Genomic DNA, 22,647 nt, shown 5'->3' on the forward strand with positions numbered 1-22,647 from the left:
ATGAATCCTACACTGTATCGCGTCGCGGCAGAGGTGCCAGGCATGTAAAGCCTGCACGGGCGCCCGAGGCTCTTTGTGCAATGTCTGGCCCATCCGCTCCCAGTCCGCTAGCTTAAGGGTTCCGGCTTCAGGGTACCACGGGCATTGGGCACTCACCTCCTGTAGCAGGAGAGTGAGTTCTCGAGTGGGGCAGTCATGCTGAGCCTTACGCAGCAAATACTGTAGCTCATTACGGTGTTGCACTTGCAAAGCAGAGAGGGAGCTTCCCATACTTACCACAATGAAAAATACTCACCGGGATCTGCGAAGCGGATGAGTGACGCGTCTGAAACCCTTGCCAGGCGAGGTGAGTGCTGAGGGCCCCACGTTTGGGCGCCAGTTGTGGTGGTTCAATGACAAGACAGAACACAGCTTTTAGCAAGCAAGCGGCTGGTCTGCTAACGGGCTTCCCACGGTTCATATCATCTGGGCGAGATTCCAAGGTTGATGCCCTTGAAAGGAGCTGTGTGTGCACAGGTCCAGCACAACACTCCGGGTGTGCCCTGAATGTTGCCAAGCGCATGAACCTTGTATGAATCCTACAGGTTGCCAGATCAGATGGATCAAAATTTGCATTGTTTTGGTTTACAATCATGGTGGATCATATCTACAGCTTGTCAAAAGCCCATTGGGATATATTCACCATCTGGGCAGCATAGCTAAGGCTTCCATTTCATTGGCATAGGAATTCAAAGGCATCATTCAAAGGCAGCTGGCAACATGTTCATCCACGCACACATTCATAAAGTATTACCACTGGAGTGCAAAGTCCTACGAGCAGCACACTTAGGTAAGTCCCTCCTCCTTCGATACTGCTCACTGCATCTGCTTTTTACCTGAAATGTTCTTTCCTAGGACAGAAGAAGAGAGAGAAATGCAAATAGGGAAATTTACTCACCAGAAATTCTTGAAATCTCCTCTTCTTCTAACCTGCATCACAATCTACTCCTCTCTCTGGGGCAATATGCTTTCATCTCTTTTACTGAAGTCCATGATGTCTCATACTACTGTCTTTCTTTAGCTCTGGAATTCTCTGTTTGGAAAGACTGAGGCAGGCCAGATGCTTATACAGAAAGTTTGGTTGATACATCTTTTGTCAGATCTTTTGTCACTTTTCCTTCGGTAGGTGGAGCCAAAAAAGAATCCATCCTGAATATTTCTTCTTAGGATGGGCAGCAGGAGAGGAGACTTCAACAAAAGGAATTACCTAGGGGTAATCTTTCCTAATTATCTCCCTAATTACCACAATTTCAATAAAAAACACAGCCAAAAGAAAAGGTAAAATACTAAAACTTTCTTTGTTTGAACACAAATTTCTGCAAGCATCCAAATAAAACAAAACAAAAACCCAAACTCATAAAAAGAGATCTCTTGTTCAAACAACACAATTCAAAGATCCACAGCTGTTTTCAGGAATTACACTTAAATCAAAACAGAAATGGCTATCTTGCTTGTACCTAAATTTGCCCTTGCATGTATCCAGAATGCTTACTGCTTGGCAAAAGAACAGGCCCCTTTACATTAAAAGGAGCACAATTATGTACCTCAGTTCTGACCTGTATGTGCCAGAATTGTGACTGTGCACATATACTGCAAACTGGAATATCCACAGGTAATCAAACAACATACCTGGTTGAGAGGACTGGTAAAGGAACTTATGGCTCACCAGCAGAATCATTTTTCCAAATTAGCCTAGCCAAGAATCATAGATTTTCTTTATTTCCTGTCACCCATGAAATCATAGAATATCAGGGTTGGAAGGGACCTCAGGAGGTCATCTAGTCCAACCCCCTGCTCAAAGCAGGACCAATCCCCAATCAAATCATCCCAGCCAAGGCTTTGTCAAGCCTGACCTTAAAAACTTCCAAGGAAGGAGATTCTACCACCTCCCTAGGTAACGCATTCCAGTGTTTCACCACCCTCCTAGTGAAAAAGTTTTTCCTAATATCCAACCTAAACCTCCCCCACTGCAACTTGAGACCATTACTCCTTGTCCTGTCCTCTTCTACCACTGAGAATAGTCTAGAACCATCCTCTCTGGAACCACCTCTCAGGTAGTTGAAAGCAGCTATCAAATCCCCCCTCATTCTTCTCTTCCGCAGACTAAACAATCCCAGTTCCCTCAGCCTCTCCTCATAAGTCATGTGTTCCAGACCCCTAATCATTTTTGTTGCCTTTCGCTGGACTCTCTCCAATTTATCCACATCCTTCTTGTAGTGTGGGGCCCAAAACTGGACACAGTACTCCAGATGAGGCCTCACCAATGTCGAATAGAGGGGAACGATCACGTCCCTCGAGCTGCTCGCTATGCCCCTACTTATACATCCCAAAATGCCATTGGCCTTCTTGGCAACAAGGGCACACTGCTGACTCATATCCAGCTTCTCGTCCAGTGTAACCCCTAGGTCCTTTTCCACAGAACTGCTGCCTAGCCATTCGGTCCCTAGTCTGTAGCTGTGCATTGGGTTCTTCCGTCCTAAGTGCAGGACCCTGCACTTATCCTTATTGAACCTCATCAGGTTTCTTTTGGCCCAATCCTCCAATTTGTCTAGGTCCCTCTGTATCCTATCTCTGCCCTCCAGCGTATCTACTACTCCTCCGAGTTTAGTATCATCCGCAAATTTGCTGAGAGTGCAATCCACACCATCCTCCAGATCATTTATGAAGATATTGAACAAAACCGGCCCCAGGACCGACCCCTGGGGCACTCCACTTGACACCGGCTGCCAACTAGACATGGAGCCATTGATCACTACCCGTTGAGCCCGACAATCTAGCCAACTTTCTACCCACCTTATAGTACATTCATCCAGCCCATACTTCTTTAACTTGCTGACAAGAATACTGTGGGAGACCGTGTCAAAAGCTTTGCTAAAGTCAAGGAACAACACGTCCACCACTTTCCCCTCATCCACAGAGCCAGTTATCTCATCAGAGAAGGCAATTAGATTAGTCAGGCATGACTTGCCCTTGGTGAATCCATGCTGACTGTTCCTGATCACTTTCCTCTCGTGTAAGTACTTCAGGATTGATTCCTTGAGGACCTGCTCCATGATTTTTCCGGGGACTGAGGTGAGGCTGACTGGCCTGTAGTTCCCAGGATCCTCCTTCTTCCCTTTTTTAAAGATTGGCACTACATTAGCCTTTTTCCAGTCATCTGGATAATCCACACCTTTACCTACTTTCTCCATAACAACTCTTAGGCAGGCACCTATCTAATCTGTTTCTATACACACCCAGTCCAGACCAGGTATGAAGTGTGCATTGCAATGGCTCTTGTCTACTGTACATTATTCTACTTAAAACTGCCTAGATTTCAACAGTTAATGGGACTTTTGAAAATAAGATAATTTATTTAGGAGCCCAAATCTGTATTTAGGAGTGGCCCAAGTGAGTATGGAATGTCTCTCTTTTTGGGCGAATGTGGGGATGTAATTTTGTCTTTTGCAGCATGCCCTCAGTTTTGATCAAATAATGTTTCTAGGGAAAGACAACAGTGAAGGACCTTGAATAGTACTTGATTTCAGTGGGAAAGGATCAGGCCCATAATTAATATTTTTCAACTGATATTGCAGAAATGATGAAGAGCAACATTCTGAAAATAACCGGGTTGCAGTTCATTTATGATGTTTTTTCACTTTAAAAGTTCTTAAATATTTTGTGAACAGAACAAACAATGAAATTTTAAAACCACATTTATTTTTAATACAAAATCTGTTGCACTATTACAGAAGTGAGCCTGTATGTGTACCCTTACATGCACAGATAAATTCAGCATCTACAATTAAAGAAGAGTAAAATTTCACATCGTTACCAATACCATTGGGAACTCTTATTAAGAAACTCTCTTTGTGCTTTGTAATCAGTGTTATATAGTTCATTTTTTGTTTTTGTTTTTGTTTCCATAAGGAAAATGGATTATGGAAAGCTAAATGGTGCAAAAGAAGCTTGTTCAGCTGACTTCCATTTGTGATTACTTCAAATTGTGCTTTACCTACAATACATACATAAAAGCTGTAAGGTGTACTATGGTCTAATGTAATCCACGGACACAAGCTCTTAAGATAATATCTAAAAATCTGCAGTAAATAAGTAGAACAGTTCACTATTTCATTTTCACAGCAAAAAATATATGTTTAAGTAGATGCTTTAAAATACCATGCACTCCATTGGCTACAGTACTTCTTACACAGTACAACATAGGCTTTTTTTGTTTTGTTTATTTGTTTGTAACACCTAGAAGCATATAGCATCTACACTTTAAGTGTATTTACAAATTCAACAAATATCTACATATAAAAAGCATACTTAAAATTAAACTTGATGCAAGTTATGAAAAACCAATTTATTGGCAAATGAAACTGAGCATTCCTTCAACCATAGGTTGCTATAAAATTTCATATTTGGAGGTAAACCGTTTGATTGATCTAGTATGTGAGAGAATATTTTTGTAACTGATAAGAGTAATCCTTTACCACTAAACCTTGTTAGCATTTGTCAGATTCCTTGAATTCTGTGGTTTGAGCAGTAATTTACACGCTGCTTTCATGCTGGAGATAATTTCAAAAGCTGCCACACGGGTCAAGCAATGACTCAGAGGAAAATGTGCTGTTGCTGGCATGGCATTTTTTAACATATTTTGCAAGAGCGTTCTAGGTTTTGCAGCATTATTCAAATATCTGAATTCAGCCATTTTTGTATAAACTGTGTAAGGCTATGAAATCGTGTTGTGCTCTAACGGTCTAAAAACTGTTATTTTATCTTCAAGGGAAAAATCATATTGTGCTTTGTGTAATTTAAAACATGTTAACCCCTTGCCTTTTGCAGCTCAACACTTTATGAACATCTCTGCTTTTTACCAGTTACTTTGTTTGGCAATGATAGTAGTTCACTAATCACAGTTTATTGCACCAACTTAGTAGTACAGTGCATTATGGAATGCATATTCTATAAAGGCACTGAATGTATTTTGCCCTGTCTCTTCTGGAATATTTTGTCTCATTTTAAAATTTCACTTCAGTGACTGTACAAATTCCAAAATGCATTGCAATGGATATTGGTTTATGTCTTAAAATCAATCCAACATACACACGATGTAAAAATAGAACACTGTAGTGCTGTAATACTTGATAGATTAGGAAGGCTATAAAGTAATAGGAACAAAGAGCAGATAACAGGATCTCAGTAAGCAGCAGCAAATGCAAGTGTCATAATTAAATCATTTAGCAATTATATACCATACATACTGTTCCTAATTGTCTTGCAAAAAGACATCTGATACCTAGACATTAAGTCACCAATTTCACAACAATGTCCACAAAGACATTGAAGTTCTATATACTATACTATAACACTCTGACAATGAAAACGGAATTCATATCCAGGAATTCAGCTGAGGACTGCATAACAAAGGATCAAACCAGATTTTAATAGCATACACGGGTTTATCTGTGAAATGTGTAGCATTTTTCATGCATTATACTGTACTTTCAACAGGAAATAACATTATCAGATGATGTTATATTATTTGTGTCAGTTCCTTTTTAAAAAAAGCAAAAATACTCAAGTTCAGAGCAAAATTTTTGAGTTTTTCACTTTGATTCATACTAACATATCACTTACTGTGTTTTTATCGTGTATAACTGTATTGACCTATATGTTCTCATCGTATAAACATTTTGTTGCTAGGAGCTTTGTCACCTTTATGTTCTTAGTATGAGAAGGAGGATGCACAAGTGCTTTAAACACAATGGAAAATATTCTAGGAAGGGAATTGAGTGTTTTGATTAAACAAAGGAATTCATGGCATTGACAGGAGAAGGAGCCTCAGAACTTTCATTTCCTTCTGCAGGTTCTTTCTCTTTTTTACCACTGTATTGTCCAATAAAGGAGCCATCCTCATTGAACTGACCATTTACACCTTCGCCATAGTCAACTAAACTATCATCACTGTCCTCCTTTTTCACAGTCCTGTCTGAAGGCGTTCGGCTTCCTTTCTTTAGAGGTTTATGATCCTCTGCATCACTGGAAAAATACAGGAAATTCAAATAATTAAGAGACGTATCATAATTTACAAAAGCAAAACCAAAACAAACCATGCATGCAGATTTTTAAAAAGCATGTGCCCAGCCCTACAATCCTTTAGTAAACGCAATCACATTGTAGAAACAAACTGATGTGATAAATACATGGTGTAGAAATGGTTTCAACATATAATGTCTTCAGTAGAGGGAGCGCATTTTTCCCACCGTGCATGGTTTTTCAATGATAAGATATTCTGCTCTTGATTTGGAAGCAAAAGAACTGCAAGCATTAAAAAGGGGGTTGTTAACATTATAAGAGCAAGTTCTTTGTTCTTCAAAGAAAAAGCTTATGCTGTGCCATGAAGTTAGTCTGTTAAACTTCATAATTCATTGATTCCTTGAATATGAATGAAGAATGAATTCGGTTAAATGAAATATATTGATTCTTTCTGCTAGTAAAAAAGAAAAAAAAGTGGGGCATTTCAAATAATTTGTTACATTATGCAGGCTAGGCTTGCAATTTTCAACCTTACCTTTCAAGAGACCTATATAGTCCATTAAAAGGGTGCAGAAGAAACAAATGAAAATAGCCTAAGAAGAAAAGCAGAGTCCATATCCTGATCATGATCAGTATTCATTTAATAGGAATTTGAGCTTATAATTGCTAAAACATTCAATATGTTCAGACACAGAAGCTCTTTAGTTGAATATTGGTAACACAGGTCAGTTTCAAGCATGCTAAAGATCTTAGAAGTATTTTAGACTTTTTTTTTTTAGTTATGGAAGAAATGCTTTGCCCGATTTCTTTTATCTTTGCTACCACCACCCTGTGGGTCTTTGCACATAGAAAAAGACTGTTTTCATTGCTTAGACGGTTAGCTCTCTATTATACTCCTGACTCAAATACAATCTACATATGATAGGGTCCAAATCTAGTGCAGCAGACTTTGCTGGGCTGTGTTTAGATTTTTTTTTTCTTCTATTAAACAGGCTGTGAATGACCTTGAAGCTGAAGACTTCAGCAATAGTTCAAGCTGTGGCTTCCCATTTAGTAACCATTGGGTTAAGCTGCACATTCAAATGCAAATATCTAACTTGTAGGTATAATAAAACACTCAAGCCCATATGCATATAGGGCATAGAAGGGGTCGACAAACGTGTTTTATTTATTTATTCACAGATTCACAAATTATGGGGGTGAAAAATAAATGTGTATTAGGAAAAGCAAAACTTACATTGTGCCATACTAACCCAGAACGGCTTGTTAACTTTAGACATATATTCAGCAATGAGTGTTTTGAATTAGCTGCACAATTCCTGTTAGTAAATTCTTTAATTGTTCACAATATCTGTTTTCCATTCTTATTTGAAGGGATATCATCATATAATAACCAAGAATTTACTGTTGTACAGCATGCACAAGAGCACACAGATATTGATTCTGTTGATTAATATTCTGAAATGCACTTTACCGTCATTACAAACCATTAAGCCAACTTTCTATCACACAAGCTACTTTTTACATTATCACCTCCTCTTTTTAGGCTTCAGAACATCCCAAATGGCTGGACCTTAAGAAAATCTGTTATCTATATGCAGACCTATATTTACAAATAAATACATTACTGTATATGTTTGTATATCTACACATAGACAGAGAGAAGGTGTGCTATTGTATCATATATGTGCATTTAAGGATTTAATGTTTGAATAAAAAAGTCAAGTGACAAAGGAGTTTTGTTTGTGGCTACCTAGGCATACATGGCACGAGGATACAAACAATATCATCATCTTCTCTGCCTGCTTTGGTGTCATGAGCATACAAGGTATTAACAATGACAAGAATTCTACTCTACAATTTGAACAGCAGGACTGCTCACAAAAACAGAGTTGGCAGGGAGTGTGGTGGGCTCATGGTACATCATGCATGCAAGCGCCTGTAATTACATACATAGCCAGCATCCTGAGTTGTTTCTTGTTGGATCTCTCAGAAGAGCTTTCATTTTGGCAAGGCATTATATTTGTCAGGATGAGGAGGGAACAATATATTTACACATCTTATACTTGAATATCCTTTTAGCTAGCTAAGAATAATGTGATTTAGCCATTTTCACTGTTTTCACCAAACACTACGTATGTATGATCTGAATCAACTTAAGATGAAACACATCACTTCTGAGTAGCACTATATCATGCTGCAATAATACTGTATTAATCTTTTCCATTTCAGTCAAATATCTGAATGCAAGCGACAGATCCACAGTCAGACAAACTACAGCATAATTAAGCCTTATATGGCTGGAGCTTCTAGTCAGCCTCATCTCTCCTGGTAATATTACTATATCTGCTGAAACAAACATATATATATTTTAAATCTGTTGAGTACCCATATGGGAGACTATCTCTTCACTCTGCTTGTTCCATTCTCTCATGACATATAGCTCACATTTGTGAATGTGGTTAAAAAGGTTTGCATTAGAACTGCTGCCTAGGAGACAGATACATTCACCACTTCAATTTTAAGGAACCTGGTTTTTTTCTGAAATTCAGTTGTGGAGTTTGCAGTGGTCTGTATGTAACTGCAGTTAGCAATTAATACTGCATGTGTGATCTTCCTGTTTAATTCTTGATTAATTCTAAAGCATTAAATCATAACCACCACTTGCTATATAACGTGTGGTGTGAAAACAGAAAAAGAAAAAAAAAAACAACCAGTTTCTTGCATCACATTCAGACCTAACAAGTTGTTAGTCACGTATAGTGACTGCTCCATAAATATTAGGCAGCTCAATTCATTTCTAGTTTGATATTTTACCAGTGCAAAATGAGAGCCTCCACAATTTTGTGTTTCCAAATGTTCAGATAATCTTGGATGAAATGTAATAAAACACATAATATAATTTAAACTTTTGACATACATGCTGCAATGCAAAAAACAGGGTTACAGTTACAAAATACAAAGATATAAATTAAAATACATGGTATAGTACCAGCAGAAGGGACAGCAGTCATTTTATACTAATGTAAAATTGAGCTACTCAGTCAGAAAATATTACATGCTTTTCTGAGGTTCTCAGTGAAGCGTGTGAACTTGCTTATTGTAATGTCTTTAAATAGCTATTGAGTCACCACAACAAAATATATTTTGTGCATATATACATGTGCATTTAATACAGTGAGAACAGTGAGGTACAGTAAGCTAATTTTACTGAGAATTCACCTGAATAAAGATTTGGGTGAGTAAGAATTGCTGCCAAGATTTACAAATAGAGATGCCTGAAGGTAGGCTCGCAAGTGTATATTTAGACATCTAAATAAGTGGTTGATTTTCAAAGGTGCTGAGCAGCCAGCAGTTTCCACTGAATCTAGGCATTCAGCTCCTCTAGAAATCAGGTCACCTCTTGTACACAGGCTCCTAAATTTTTCAAAATGATTCGTGATTTGGAGGTCTCTCAAATTTTGGGCATTTAGCTTGAGACATATTAAAGGGAACTGATTTTCAGAAAGTGCTTACCATGTATCCTAACTTTCAGCACCCATTTGTGAAAATCTTGGTCAACATTTACATGATCATGTCAACTGCAATATTTTCAGGATAAAACAATCCATATAACACAACAAACCTTTAAAAATGTAACCAAATTGTTACTGCATATGTAACTATTTTGTTTTGTTAATGCTGATAAGCACTGCACAAAAGTCTTTAGTTGTTCCAGAAATTCTGTCCAATTTAAAAATGACAAAAATATAATTTCCTTCTCAAGGGTTCAGAATGTAAATCATTTAAAAGTTCTGTACTATACAGCGTATGATCAATTTAATTCTTACACTGAAACAACAAACCTGTTACCTAGTAAGAATCTTGCTTACCAAAAGATCCAAATATTTTGTGAGCTGTGCTTCAGTTAACTTAATACTTTGCCAAAGTTTCTGAATCTTTTGTTTTGTTTAAATGTACTCACTGTGGGATGACAACTGGCAATGAGCAACAATGATGGTATTTATGGCACTGAATTTTACACAGCCTGGTACAATAAGCAGCAAAGAAAGCTCATGGAGAAACTATTGCTTCCTATTCTACTGTAACACTTTTTACTTAAAATTCCATGATAACAAAATATTTGGACTTAACTGAAGAAGTTCTCTGTGCAGAACAACACGTGAGCACAGGTAGCTCAGTTCATTACGTTAGGGTATACAAGTAAATAAGAAATACTTTATAATTGTATCAGAAACATTTGTAACAGCACTGACTTCATACAATTATTGTACTTTCTACAAAACAAAACAGAATCTTTTTACTTCCAAGTTCCTTTATGTAACTTATATTTATTTTATTTTATTGGGGAGGGGGTTACAAAATTTATTTATAATCTAAATAATGAAAAAATACTTACACAGTTGGTTGCATTGGGTCTGTGATTTTTCTATATGCTAGTAAGGATGCAGATTCTATTGTCTGTATAATTAAAACAAACAAACAAACAAAACTGCAGATTTACACAGGAGTGTACCTGCATGGAGGTGGATGCTGGCGTGAATGCACAGTTACAGCATATGCAAAAATCAAATCTGGGCATGGGGATTCCCTCCCTTTTTGCACCACAGAAGTACAGTAAGAAGTTCTGCCAAAGTACTGACAGTGGAAAAAGCAGTTGGGATACCCAGGGAGCCTTCCACTCCTCATTTGGGAGGAGGGAAAGTAAGAATAATGTGATTTTTATCAACCCGGATTATGGTCAAGACTTGTGTGCTTAGATGAGCAACTACTAAATTTTTGGAGGAAGGGAGAGAAAGTGAGGGTGAGGGAGTGAAAAAAGGAAGGAATGAAGGGAAAAGGAGAGATGAAGGAGTAGACGGAGAGGACATGAGAACACTCACATTTCATACAGTGCTTTTATATCCCTGGGGGTGCAAAACAGAGAAGGGACCCTGGTGCTCTGGGGGAAATGAATGAGTTTTCAATGTGTTGCCAAGAAGCATATTGCACAAAACAGCTGAATTGTCTCATTATGAATTCTGAAGCCCAAAGAGCTGTAGAATATCAGCTTTAGAATGTTTAATAACTCACTGCAAAACCAGATTGCTAAAGCCAGAAATTCTGATGTAGTATCTGTGAGGCTTGCTCTTCTTGTTTATGGAGCTTCATAAAACTATTCCAAAATACATGCATGACAGATCATAAAATCCCTTTTTCTTTCTTTACTCATGATTTTATTCACTGACTTATACTTACCTATTGTAATTTTTAACAGGAAAATAAATTACAAATTTACTGAAAAAATTTGTAGTGAAAAATTTAAAACCAGTATTTTGAAATGTTTTGCACACACACTACATATAATTAACATCGAGACAATAACTACCAGGAACAAAATAATAGGTGTGAACATGTATGGATTTTGCACTGAGATGAGGTTGTTATCATAGTAAGTCCAATGACATGCTTGCTATTTGCTATGCTAGAACCAAACCTTAAGTTCCTAGCTGTTTAATAAAGACTGATACTAATGGATGGCTAGACATTTTTCCCTATTATCTTATATTAGGAACCTTTGCTCATTAAAATTAAAAGGCATATTTTGGAGACATGAATTAAATATATTGAATAAAATGGCAACAATCATGTAACAAAACTAATTCATTTTTCTTCCTGGTTTCATGAAACAAATAGCAAACTTGCAGCTGATGGTTGAGATGAGTGAAAAAGTGAGGAGGTGAGAATGAAGAGCTTAACTGTAGTGAATTTAAGAATATTTGAAGAAAACACATTAGAAAGGTGGAGTGCACAGAACAGCTTTACAAGTTCATCACAATTTTTAAAGGAATGTATTACCTGCAAATCTTTTCTGTGTCTACGTATTAGTCATTCCTCCCTAGAGATAGGTACATGCAACAACCAGTCAGAATGCAGAAGAGGTTTTTGTGCTCTCTGTACAGCTCAGCAGCCAACCAATTCCCAATAGATTCTTCCATAGTCACAGACATGCAAAATAACTCAAAATATGGTTAGCACCATCCAGTTGGTAACACGCAACTTCTTTCACTTCTAGCGTAACTCTGACTAGAAGGGGGAGACATTCTGGGCTGATGGATATGAGGATGCAGAAAATGAAGTTTGTAGGGAATAAATTACTTTTTCTGTGCTCTCAGATCAACAGCCTGAAATGACTGGGTATAAGAGGCCATATAAATATCTTAGATACGTATGGCCTCTCTGTAAACCTGACCTGAAAACACTTCCGAACCCTTCTGCTCATAATCCCAAGTCAAGTGGGTCTGAAGATGAAAGGGATAAGGAATTCCTTCTCTGTACACTAGAAGTGTATAAATCAATCCAGAAGCCTATGCAGATTTTAGAGATTTTACTACCTTTCCTTAATCTCACTAAATAAAAAAAAAGTTTTTGTCTAGATATGTTTTCTTAGCATCTCAGCAATACCAGGGCTTTTTTTCAACTGTGGCAGAAGCAGGAAAAAAATTGGAAGTTTAAGCTCTTGTTCTAAGACAAGATCAGATGAAACATTTGACAAGTGTCAAGGAACCATTCATGACTTCCTCTTTGTGAAAGAAAAATATCAGGGAAGTTTACAAGAAATAGCAGACAATTCACTGACCCTCCCACCTGATGCTATGACTACTCGGAAAAAAAAGACTTCTAACAGAGGAGTCAAAAGCAGTGATCCAAAAGAAAAGTGACAAAGAAATTTAAGATTCAAATTAAGACCCCTCAAAGTAAGTGTAAGTGGGGACAAAGCAAGACCCACCAAAAACAATTAGAATATGCAGAGATAATTCCCCACTGGGAAGTCTATAAAATACCCCTTAAGCTACAAGGTCAAAAGCTGCTCCATTTATCAAGAAATCCAGGATACAAAAGACATCTTCTTAACTGAAAACTCTGAAACTACAACAGAGGAAAATGCTATTGTAAGCCTTAAAATATATCCCTGATGCTGACCATCATGCAGAATAAAGAAGGATTGCAATGCCTTATCTAATAAAACAAAGACTCAGAGTCAACCATTCCTAAGCAAGTCTCTCACAGTCCAGATGTGGATTTCTGGTTGAAACACTTGCTTGTGGGTCAAGATGTTGTGGAAAACAGGCAGAGGAACACTAAGACATATATCTGCAGACCATCCCTGGGATGATCACACTGGCACTCTTACTGCTGTATAGGCCTTGTCCTCTATAGTCTTCTTGAACACCTTTTACAGAATTGGGATTGGTGGAAATATATGCTACAGAAATCTCTGGCTCCAGAGAACAGAAAAAAATCAAACAGTTGTACTGACTGAAGAAGCTTAGAAGTTTTCTATTGTCTTCAGTGATGAATGTGCATTTATGACCTTTCCCCAACTGTGGATCAGCAGGTTTGTAGATGTGGATAAAATTCCCACTTCCCTGGAGTAATGAATATTCTGCCTAGGATAGAAATTTGGCTTCTCCTGCAAGGTGAACAGGGTTGACACCTCTTTGGTACTTTTGCACTGAGGGGAACAGGAGCTCCTTGTATAGTCTCTGATTTCAGGTCTCTTTACACAGTCACAGTCTCCTGCTCAGTTGCTTGTGTCACTACTAAGACATTTTCTGTTCCCAGCATACTGGCCTAGACTAATCTTCTTCCAAGACTCAGAAGAGGCACAGAGCTTTACTGATTGCTCATAACAACAGCATGTTGATATAAAATAGCTTTCTGGAGGGACTCAATTTCATTTCTACTTTGTGATGGTCCAGATATGCTCCCCATCAGAACAGGCATGCATCCCCAGTCACTGTGTGCTTCTGGGTTTCCTGAAGTGACATTTCCTTCATTGCATGAATCTGGCAAGAAATACATTCACCAGCTGAAGAGGCTAAACCAGCTCATGTGTGCCTTCACATGGAGAAATCACAACTGAAGAGGTCTAAACTGAAAACAGTCCAAGACATCACATCTGTACAGGATACTAGGAAGACTAGAATCTGAATGGGACAATGAATCTTCTTAAATCTGATATTGTAACCTTTCTGGAAAGTATTAATTTGTGGTAGAATCCTTTGCACCTTGCTTTGAGACAGCTATTTCTTTTTGTATGGGATTGTGCCTTCTTAGAGACACTTCTGCCATGACCTTTGAGAACACTTTAGGGCCAGAAATCAAAGTGAATGGAAGGGCTGATACTGAAGTTGGTGCTGACTGATAAAATAAGAACTGAGATACTGGTGATCTATAGCGATGTACATAGTACGTAAGCATCTTGTGGGTCTACTGATATCTCCTGGCTATACTGCTATGAGGAGAGTTCTGGATTACTCAATTTTTAATTTATTATGAATAGATTGGGTCATCTGAAGTCCAGAGTTGGTCTCTCTTTGAAGACTATGAAATTCAGAGAGTAGACACTTAGACTTTTTATTCAGTAGGGCTTGAAATCACAGCCTTGGCTGATAACAAATGAGAGAGACTTGATAAAACGCGCTGCTTTTTCCTGTGGAACAGAGAGGGAATTCAGTAGGAAGGGAGAGCATTTCTACAAATTCTGTGCTGTATCCCATTAGGGCTATCAAAAGGATCTACATGTCTAGTATCATAGTCCAGTCACTGAATATGTCAACTTCTTCCACCTATTTTGGCCCTTGAAAGATTGGGAAACAGCCCTATGAAGTCAGAAGGCTCCTCTTAATGGATCTATCGTCTCCCTGAAAACCAGGCTCCCTTATGTAGTTGGCACGAAAGGATCGAGAGACCCCATACTTTCTCTGTCCCCATTAGCCATTGCTGAGAAACATGATGTCCAGAGCCATCCCTGGATTTCCACTCATCTGATTGCTTTACCTCCTGACAGAGGGAACAGGAGAGGGAACTAATCCTTGAGAGCTTTGAAGACTGCTTAGCCCTGCTCCTGGAAGAGGGGGCTTCTGATCTGGTCCTGGAGGATTCATCTGCTGATCAGCTGGACAAGTTGGATTGCTCAGATTTCACAGACACTGCTTTGGTAAAGCCAGGGTCTGCTTCATGAGTTTTGATGGCACAGTTACCTTTTCTCTTCCTGTCTTTGTCCAATGTCTTTATTGTCCACATAGACATGGACCTGAAGTGATGAAAAAATTCAAAATACTCGAATTCTTAGAGAAATTTTTAGAAAGAACCTAAACCACCTTTCCTCAAAGAAGCATTGCACCATGACCAGAGCTGTGTGAGGCGGAATGAAACTGGGAACTAATTGGCTGCACTGATGCTGAGCTGCAGAGAGGGTGCCATCTTCTGCAGTTTGACTGGTTGCTGGAGATGCCCTGTCTCTAAGGAGAAAAAAAGGAAAGCCCATCATAGGCTAATAGCTCAGAAATTCATTTTAGAAAGGAGTTTTCTGCATGGTGACTTAGATGAGCAACTCCCTTCCTGTGAACAATTATAGAAGTTGCAGATGTTATTCTCCATATTCACCACACAATGGGTTGGTAATATCTTTTTTAAAATGCATTATAAAACCATTTAACAAAGCACTAGATGGTTCTGTGGGTTAACACACAAGCCATTTAAATATGGATACATACATTCAAACCCTGGTACATGTCAACACATAAAAAGCAAATTCACTGGTCTCATCCTAGACCTGACTGAATATTTGTCAAAATCACAAAGCCATCACATAATTTGGCACAGTTCTGCATCAATGTCAGTTTCTGCTAAAGAAATGTCCAGGAATAGAAAAGCAGAGGGGCTGTAAATTAGAATTCAGGTACAATAGCTGGGCTGTATAGAGAAGCTTGTATAGCACTTGTTTGTACTGTGCCTGTTCCCAGCCAATGCTTTCAGTCTCTCATTTTTGTCAGCTAAAATCAACTAAATTAACCCAATAGGCATTTCAAATTAAAAACAAACACCAAGTTTAAAATGTTTTTGTACTGACTTGGTAAATATTATGAGGGATTAGAATAATTTTAATAGCTGCAGGAGTAAACAGAAACTGCTCTTTGGCATTCAGAACAGTGAAAAAATATAGAAATTATTCCAGCCAGATGAGATGCACATTCCGCTACACAAAAAAATGTTACAACAGTCCAGTGAACCCCATTTGAAAGAACAGATTTTCCATGCACTAGAATTGATTACATATAAAAATTAAAGTCTTTTAAATTGTTATTTACATAGGAATATACTATAAAGAATATATTACCTATGGAAAAATAAATGTAACACTGACCTGTGAAAGAAATAATAAAATCCTTTTCTGTACTAAATCAAAATGTGTTTAATATAATGGTACAGCTCTCTTTAAAACACACCATATGTAACTATTATGAAAAGACTTCTTTAAAGAGTATCTTTTTTGTGCTGCACGGAGATTCAGCTCACATGTTTCTGCAAGAATGACAGTCAAAAATGGCATGCAAGAATGACAGTCAGCTCAGTGGCATGGTCTGAAGCAGTTTGCTGTATCTCATGCACTGAATTCTCTGGAGTGGTGTGTTTTTCTTAAGTGATAGTTCCTCTTCTCTGTCATGTAATTAATTTTTTTGCTGTTTCTGTATTGGTACTGGCAGCAATTTTAAAAGAACCTGCATTCCAGTGAAGGGGATACAAGTTACTACTGTCTCTGTTTATATGAGAAGCAAGTTTCCAAGACAAAGTATTTTGTATGTGCTGCAGGACAGGGCAAAAGTGCTCCCAAGTATTTGAGCTTTTCAATATATTAAAGATGGGCCAGAGACGAAACTCTGTATGGAAATGCCCTCAATTTTGAGACATCAAAATTCAAATTTGGATCTGAATTTTACAGTGATGGCCCATCGCTAAAATATAGGATAAAATTAGCATAATCCTGCAAATCCTAATTCTTGATGTTTTACATTTTTCTACCAGTCTCATTAAAGGTATTTTTATAATTAATTATGTAAAACATTAAATGCAAAGTAATTTGCACCATTACAAAAGGTTGTAATTTCATTTTCATAAAATAAGTGTCATGTTCTATAAACTCTATTTTATTCCTAAATCTAAAAATTAACAAGAGAAGGAAACATAAGGAAAACTATGTGTTAACTGCTTACCTGTATTCACCAAATGTTCCATCATCTTCTTTCATAGGCTGTATTTCTGGATCAGCATGTGCATCTTCCTTTTCCTTCACTATAATATTTGAAATTGGGATTTTTATCATTAAATTTTAGGACTAAATATTTAAGGCCCTGATCCTGCAAAATGACCTATTTGGATGTGAGTACTATGGATTGGGCAGAATCACTTTGTAAAACCGGGGCCTTAGATTGTTACTTCTAAATAAAATGCATATGTGGTAGTTTAAAAATATCTTTACTGAAGGACAAGATACTGTACATCATTTGGCAGTAGTGAAAGTCCTTTGCTGCAGCCATTTTTTAACATGATTTAAAAGGGACACTTGCAGATTTAAAATCCTATTTTAAAAATGCATTACTTTTTTAGATTAATAAAAAAGTTAGAGTATTAAAATTTAAATACATTAGTTTTATTTATGCTGTTAGTTGACTGCATTTCGCTCATACTAATAAAGGAAAATGATTAGTTCATTTTGCTTTTGATTATAACCAGTTTCTAGCAAATTTGCTTTCATCTTCTTATCCACTGGTACAATTGCAGGAACGCCTGGGTTACAAACAATACACAGGGAATGTTTATTTTTATTTTAAAAATGGTTTCCATGGATTTTTTTTAATTACTGGAAGAATTTATGTTGTTGTAACTTTCTTTTTTTTAAAACTAACCAAAACCAAACCAAAAAATCTCCTATATTTGGGGATAAATTTGACATACTCTTGTCTCTCAAAGTTAACTGTATTTTTCAAAATATTTTTCCTAAAAATACTATTTTCAATTAAATACATCTTCTTTGTATACTGAGGCTGCAATCCTCGGAGCACTCAGAGATTTAACTAACTTTATGCATGTGACTAGTGCTATTTAACTCATGTAAAGATATTAACATGTATTTACAATATTGGGACCTTTGATACCAAGGTGACAGAACCCTAGGAATAACTAAGACAGAAGATAGATATTTAAATAGTACATATGCCAATAAACTGTGAATATAGTACATATGCCAATAAATTGTGGGAAATTATATTATGAATGTTACAAGTTTTTAAAAAAAATATTGTTTGTGTCTTTTCATTACTGTTTTGCTAGTTATTATTCTACTATGTTATCCTGATATAGTAGTTATGGGTATGTGGTTTATAGTATCACATTTTTACACTAGTAACAATTTTGATACTTGGTTCATACAAATTTAGTTTATATTCCATTATTCAAGGTGATGTGAATCATCTTTGGCAGTATTTTCAGATGGTAAAATTATGATAATGCATGTCATCTTGAGTAGTCACTTCTGGCTCTTATAATTACATATTGAAATAACTGATTTCTTTTGCCACACGCCAGCTCAACATGACATGCTAAAATCAAAACACACAAAATAGTTAGGTTTCAGAGTAACAGCCGTGTTAGTCTGTATTCGCAAAAAGAAAAGGAGTACTTGTGGCACGTTAGAGACTAACCAATTTATTTGAGCATGAGCTTTCGTGAGCTACAGCTCACTTCATCGGATGCATATTGTGGAAACTGCAGAAGACATTATATACACACAGAGACCATGAAACAATACCTCCTCCCACCCCACTCTCCTGCTGGTAATAGCTTATCTAAAGTGATCATCAAGTTGGGCCATTTCCAGCACAAATCCAGGTTTTCTCACCCTCCGCCCCCCGCCCCAACACAAACTCACTCTCCTGCTGGTAATAGCCCATCCAAACTGACCACTCTCTTCACAATGTGTATGATAATCAAGGTGGGCCATTTCCTGCACAAATCCAGGTTCTCTCACCCCCTCACCCCCCTCCAAAAACCACACACACAAACTCACTCTCCTTACAACATGCATGAAAATCAAGGTGGGACATTTCCAGCACAAATACAGGTTTTCTCACCCCCCCCCTTTTTCCCAAAAAACACACACACACAAACTCACTCTCCTGCTGGTAATAGCTTATCCAAAGTGACCACCCTCCCTACAATGTGCATGATAATCAAGGTGGGCCATTTCCAGCACAAATCCAGGTTTTCTCACCCCCCCACCCCCATACACACACAAACTCACTCTCCTGCTGGTAATAGCTCATCCAAAGTAACCACTCTCCCTATAATGTGCATGATAATCAAGGTGGGCCATTTCCAGCACAAATCCAGGTTTTCTCACCCGCCCGCCCCCCAACACACACACAAACTCACTCTCCTGCTGGCAATAGCTCATCCAAACTGACCACTCTCCCCACAATGTGCATGACAATCAAGGTGGGCCATTTCCAGCATAAATGCAAGTTTAACCAGAAAGTCTGGGGGGGGGGTAGGAAAAAACAAGGGGAAATAGGCTACCTTGCATAATGGCTTAGCCACTCCCAGTCTCTATTTAAGCCTAAATTAATAGTATCCAATTTGCAAATGAATTCCAATTCAGCAGTTTCTCGCTGGAGTCTGGATTTGAAGTTTTTTTGTTGTAAGATAGCGACCTTCATGTCTGTGATTGCGTGACCAGAGAGATTGAAGTGTTCTCCGACTGGTTTATGAATGTTATAATTCTTGACATCTGATTTGTGTCCATTTATTCTTTTACGTAGAGACTGTCCAGTTTGACCAATGTACATGGCAGAGGGGCATTGCTGGCACATGATGGCGTATATCACATTGGTGGATGTGCAGGTGAACGAGCCTCTGCTAGTGTGGCTGATGTTATTAGGCCCTGTGATGGTGTCCCCTGAATAGATATGTGGGCACAGTTGGCAACGGGCTTTGTTGCAAGGATAGGTTCCTGGGTTAGTGGTTCTGTTGTGTGGTATGTGGTTGTTGGTGAGTATTTGCTTCAGGTTGGGGGGCTGTCTGTAGGCAAGGACTGGCCTGTCTCCCTTCATCGGATGCATACTGTGAATCCGATGAAGTGATCCGATGAAGTGAGCTGTAGCTCACGAAAGCTCATGCTCAAATAAATTGGTTAGTCTCTAAGGTGCCACAAGTACTCCTTTTCTTTTTGCGAATACAGACTAACACGGCTGTTACTCTGAAACCTGTCATTATGCAAGGCACTGCATTTAGCCGTATGGAGTGGAAATCTATCAACTGCATGAAAAAACTTGTACAGATACAGACAGACATCATCTTCCTTTCCAAATGCAAACAGATGGACATTGTACCAAAAGGACTGAAGGTAAAAAATCCATTACAATCTACATACCACACAGACTATGCTGACAGCTTGTGCCACACGCTCTCAAAGAAACTGCGGAATCACCTGATCAACATCCTCTACAGCAAACAGGGAAAGATTAAGAATGAGCTCTCAAAAATGGATACTCTCATAAAAAACCAACCTTCCACACAAACTTCCTCGTGGCTGGATTTTACTAAAACTAGACAAGCCATTTACAACGCACACTTTGCTTCTCTACAAAAGAAAAAGGACACTAAACTTTCTAAACTACTACATGCTACAAGGGGCCACAGCAATGGTTCCCTCAACCCACCCAGCAATATTGTTAACCTATCCAACTATACTCTCAGCCCAGCAGAAGCAGCTGTCCTATCTCGGGGCCTCTCCTTCTGCCCCTCCACCCCCACAAACATGATACAGTTCTGTGGTGACCTAGAATCCTATTTTCGACGTCTCCGACACAAGGAATATTTCCAAAATACCTCTGAACAACATACTAATCCACTGAGGCCTCCCCACCAACATTACAAAAAGAAGGATTCTAGGTGGACTCCTCCTGAAGGTCGAAACAGCAGACTGGACTTCTACATAGAGTGCTTCCGCCGACGTGCACGGGCTGAAATTGTGGAAAAGCAGCATCACTTGCCCCATAACCTCAGCCGTGCGGAACACAATGCCATCCACAGCCTCAGAAACAACTCTGACATCATAATCAAAAAGGCTGACAAAGGAGGTGCTGTTGTCATCATGAATAGGTCGGAATATGAACAAGAGGCTGCTCGGCAGCTCTCCAACACCACTTTCTACAAGCCATTACCCTATGATCCCACTGAGAGTTACCAAAAGCAACTACAGCATTTGCTCAAGAAACTTCCTGAAAAAAGCACAAGATCAAATCCGCACAGACACACCCCCGGAACCCCGACCTGGGATATTCTATCTACTACCCAAGATCCATAAACCTGGAAATCCTGGGCGCCCCATCATCTCAGGCATTGGCACCCTGACAGCAGGATTGTCTGGCTATGTAGACTCCCTCCTCAGGCCCTATGCTACCAGCATTCCCAGCTACCTTCGAGATACCACTGACTTCCTGAGGAAACTACAATCCATCGGTGATCTTCCTGATAACACCATCCTGGCCACAATGGATGTAGAAGCCCTCTACACCAACATTCCACACAAAGATGGACTACAAGCCGTCAAGAACACTATCCCCGATAATGTCACGGCTAACCTGGTGGCTGAATTTTGTGACTTTGTCCTTACCCATAACTATTTTACATTTGGGGACAATGTATACCTTCAGATCAGCGGCACTGCTATGGGTACCCGCATGGCCCCACAGTATGCCAACATTTTTATGGCTGATTTAGAACAACGCTTCCTTAGCTCTCGTCCCCTAACGCCCCTACTCTACTTGCGCTATATTGATGACATCTTCATCATCTGGACCCATGGAAAAGAAGCCCTTGAGGAATTCCACCATGATTTCAACAATTTCCATCCCACCATCAACCTCAGCCTGGTCCAGTCCACACAAGAGATCCACTTCCTGGACACTACAGTGCTAATAAACGATGGTCACATAAACACCACCCTATACCGGAAACCTACTGACCGCTATTCCTACCTACATGCCTCCAGCTTTCACCCTGACCACACCACACGATCCATTGTCTACAGCCAAGCTCTGCGATACAACCGCATTTGCTCCAACCCCTCAGACAGAGACAAACACCAACAAGATCTCTATCAAGCATTCTTACAACTACAATACCCACCTGCGGAAGTGAAGAAACAGATTGATAGAGCCAGAAGAGTTCCCAGAAGTCACCTACTACAGGACAGGCCTAACAAAGAAAATAACAGAACGCCACTAGCCGTCACCTTCAGCCCCCAACTAAAACCCCTCCAACGCATTATTAAGGATCTACAATCTATCCTGAAGGATGACCCAACACTCTCACAAATCTTGGGAGACAGGCCAGTCCTTGCCTACAGACAGCCCCCCAACCTGAAGCAAATACTCACCAGCAACCACATACCACACAACGGAACCACTAACCCAGGAACCTATCCTTGCAACAAAGCCCGTTGCCAACTGTGCCCACATATCTATTCAGGGGACACCATCACAGGTCCTAATCACATCAGCCACACTATCAGAGGCTCGTTCACCTGCACATTCACCAATGTGTTATATGCCATCATGTGCCAGCAATGCCCCTCTGCCATGTACATTGGTCAAACTGGACAGTCTCTACGTAAAAGAATAAATGGACACAAATCAGATGTCAAGAATTATAACATTCATAAACCAGTCGGAGAACACTTCAATCTCTCTGGTCACGCAA

General features: G+C 38.9%; 1 protein-coding gene across 35 annotated transcripts in view; it reads right to left on the reverse strand.

Annotated features, from left to right (window-relative positions):
• Positions 1-3,737: 3,737 nt before the first annotated feature.
• The window catches only part of NRCAM (neuronal cell adhesion molecule), a 290,661-nt gene continuing 271,751 nt past the window's right edge, over positions 3,738-22,647 (reverse strand). For 28 of the 35 annotated variants that reach the window (XM_074942227.1, XM_074942209.1, XM_074942226.1 and 25 more), the window contains 2 exons: positions 17,100-17,178; positions 3,739-6,063 (listed from right to left, as the gene is read on the reverse strand). In XM_074942227.1, coding sequence (XP_074798328.1) covers positions 5,826-6,063; positions 17,100-17,178 — 317 coding nt within the window. In that variant the 3' untranslated portion in view covers positions 3,739-5,825. Of the gene's footprint in view, positions 6,064-6,595; positions 6,654-8,384; positions 8,407-10,459; positions 10,522-16,558; positions 16,608-17,099; positions 17,179-22,647 lie in introns of those variants that run through there. The other 7 variants (XM_074942232.1, XM_074942231.1, XM_074942220.1 and 4 more) reach the window with 6 other exon arrangements.

Source organism: Natator depressus, chromosome 1, assembly GCF_965152275.1.
Source record: "Natator depressus isolate rNatDep1 chromosome 1, rNatDep2.hap1, whole genome shotgun sequence".
NCBI lineage: Eukaryota > Metazoa > Chordata > Testudines > Cheloniidae > Natator > Natator depressus.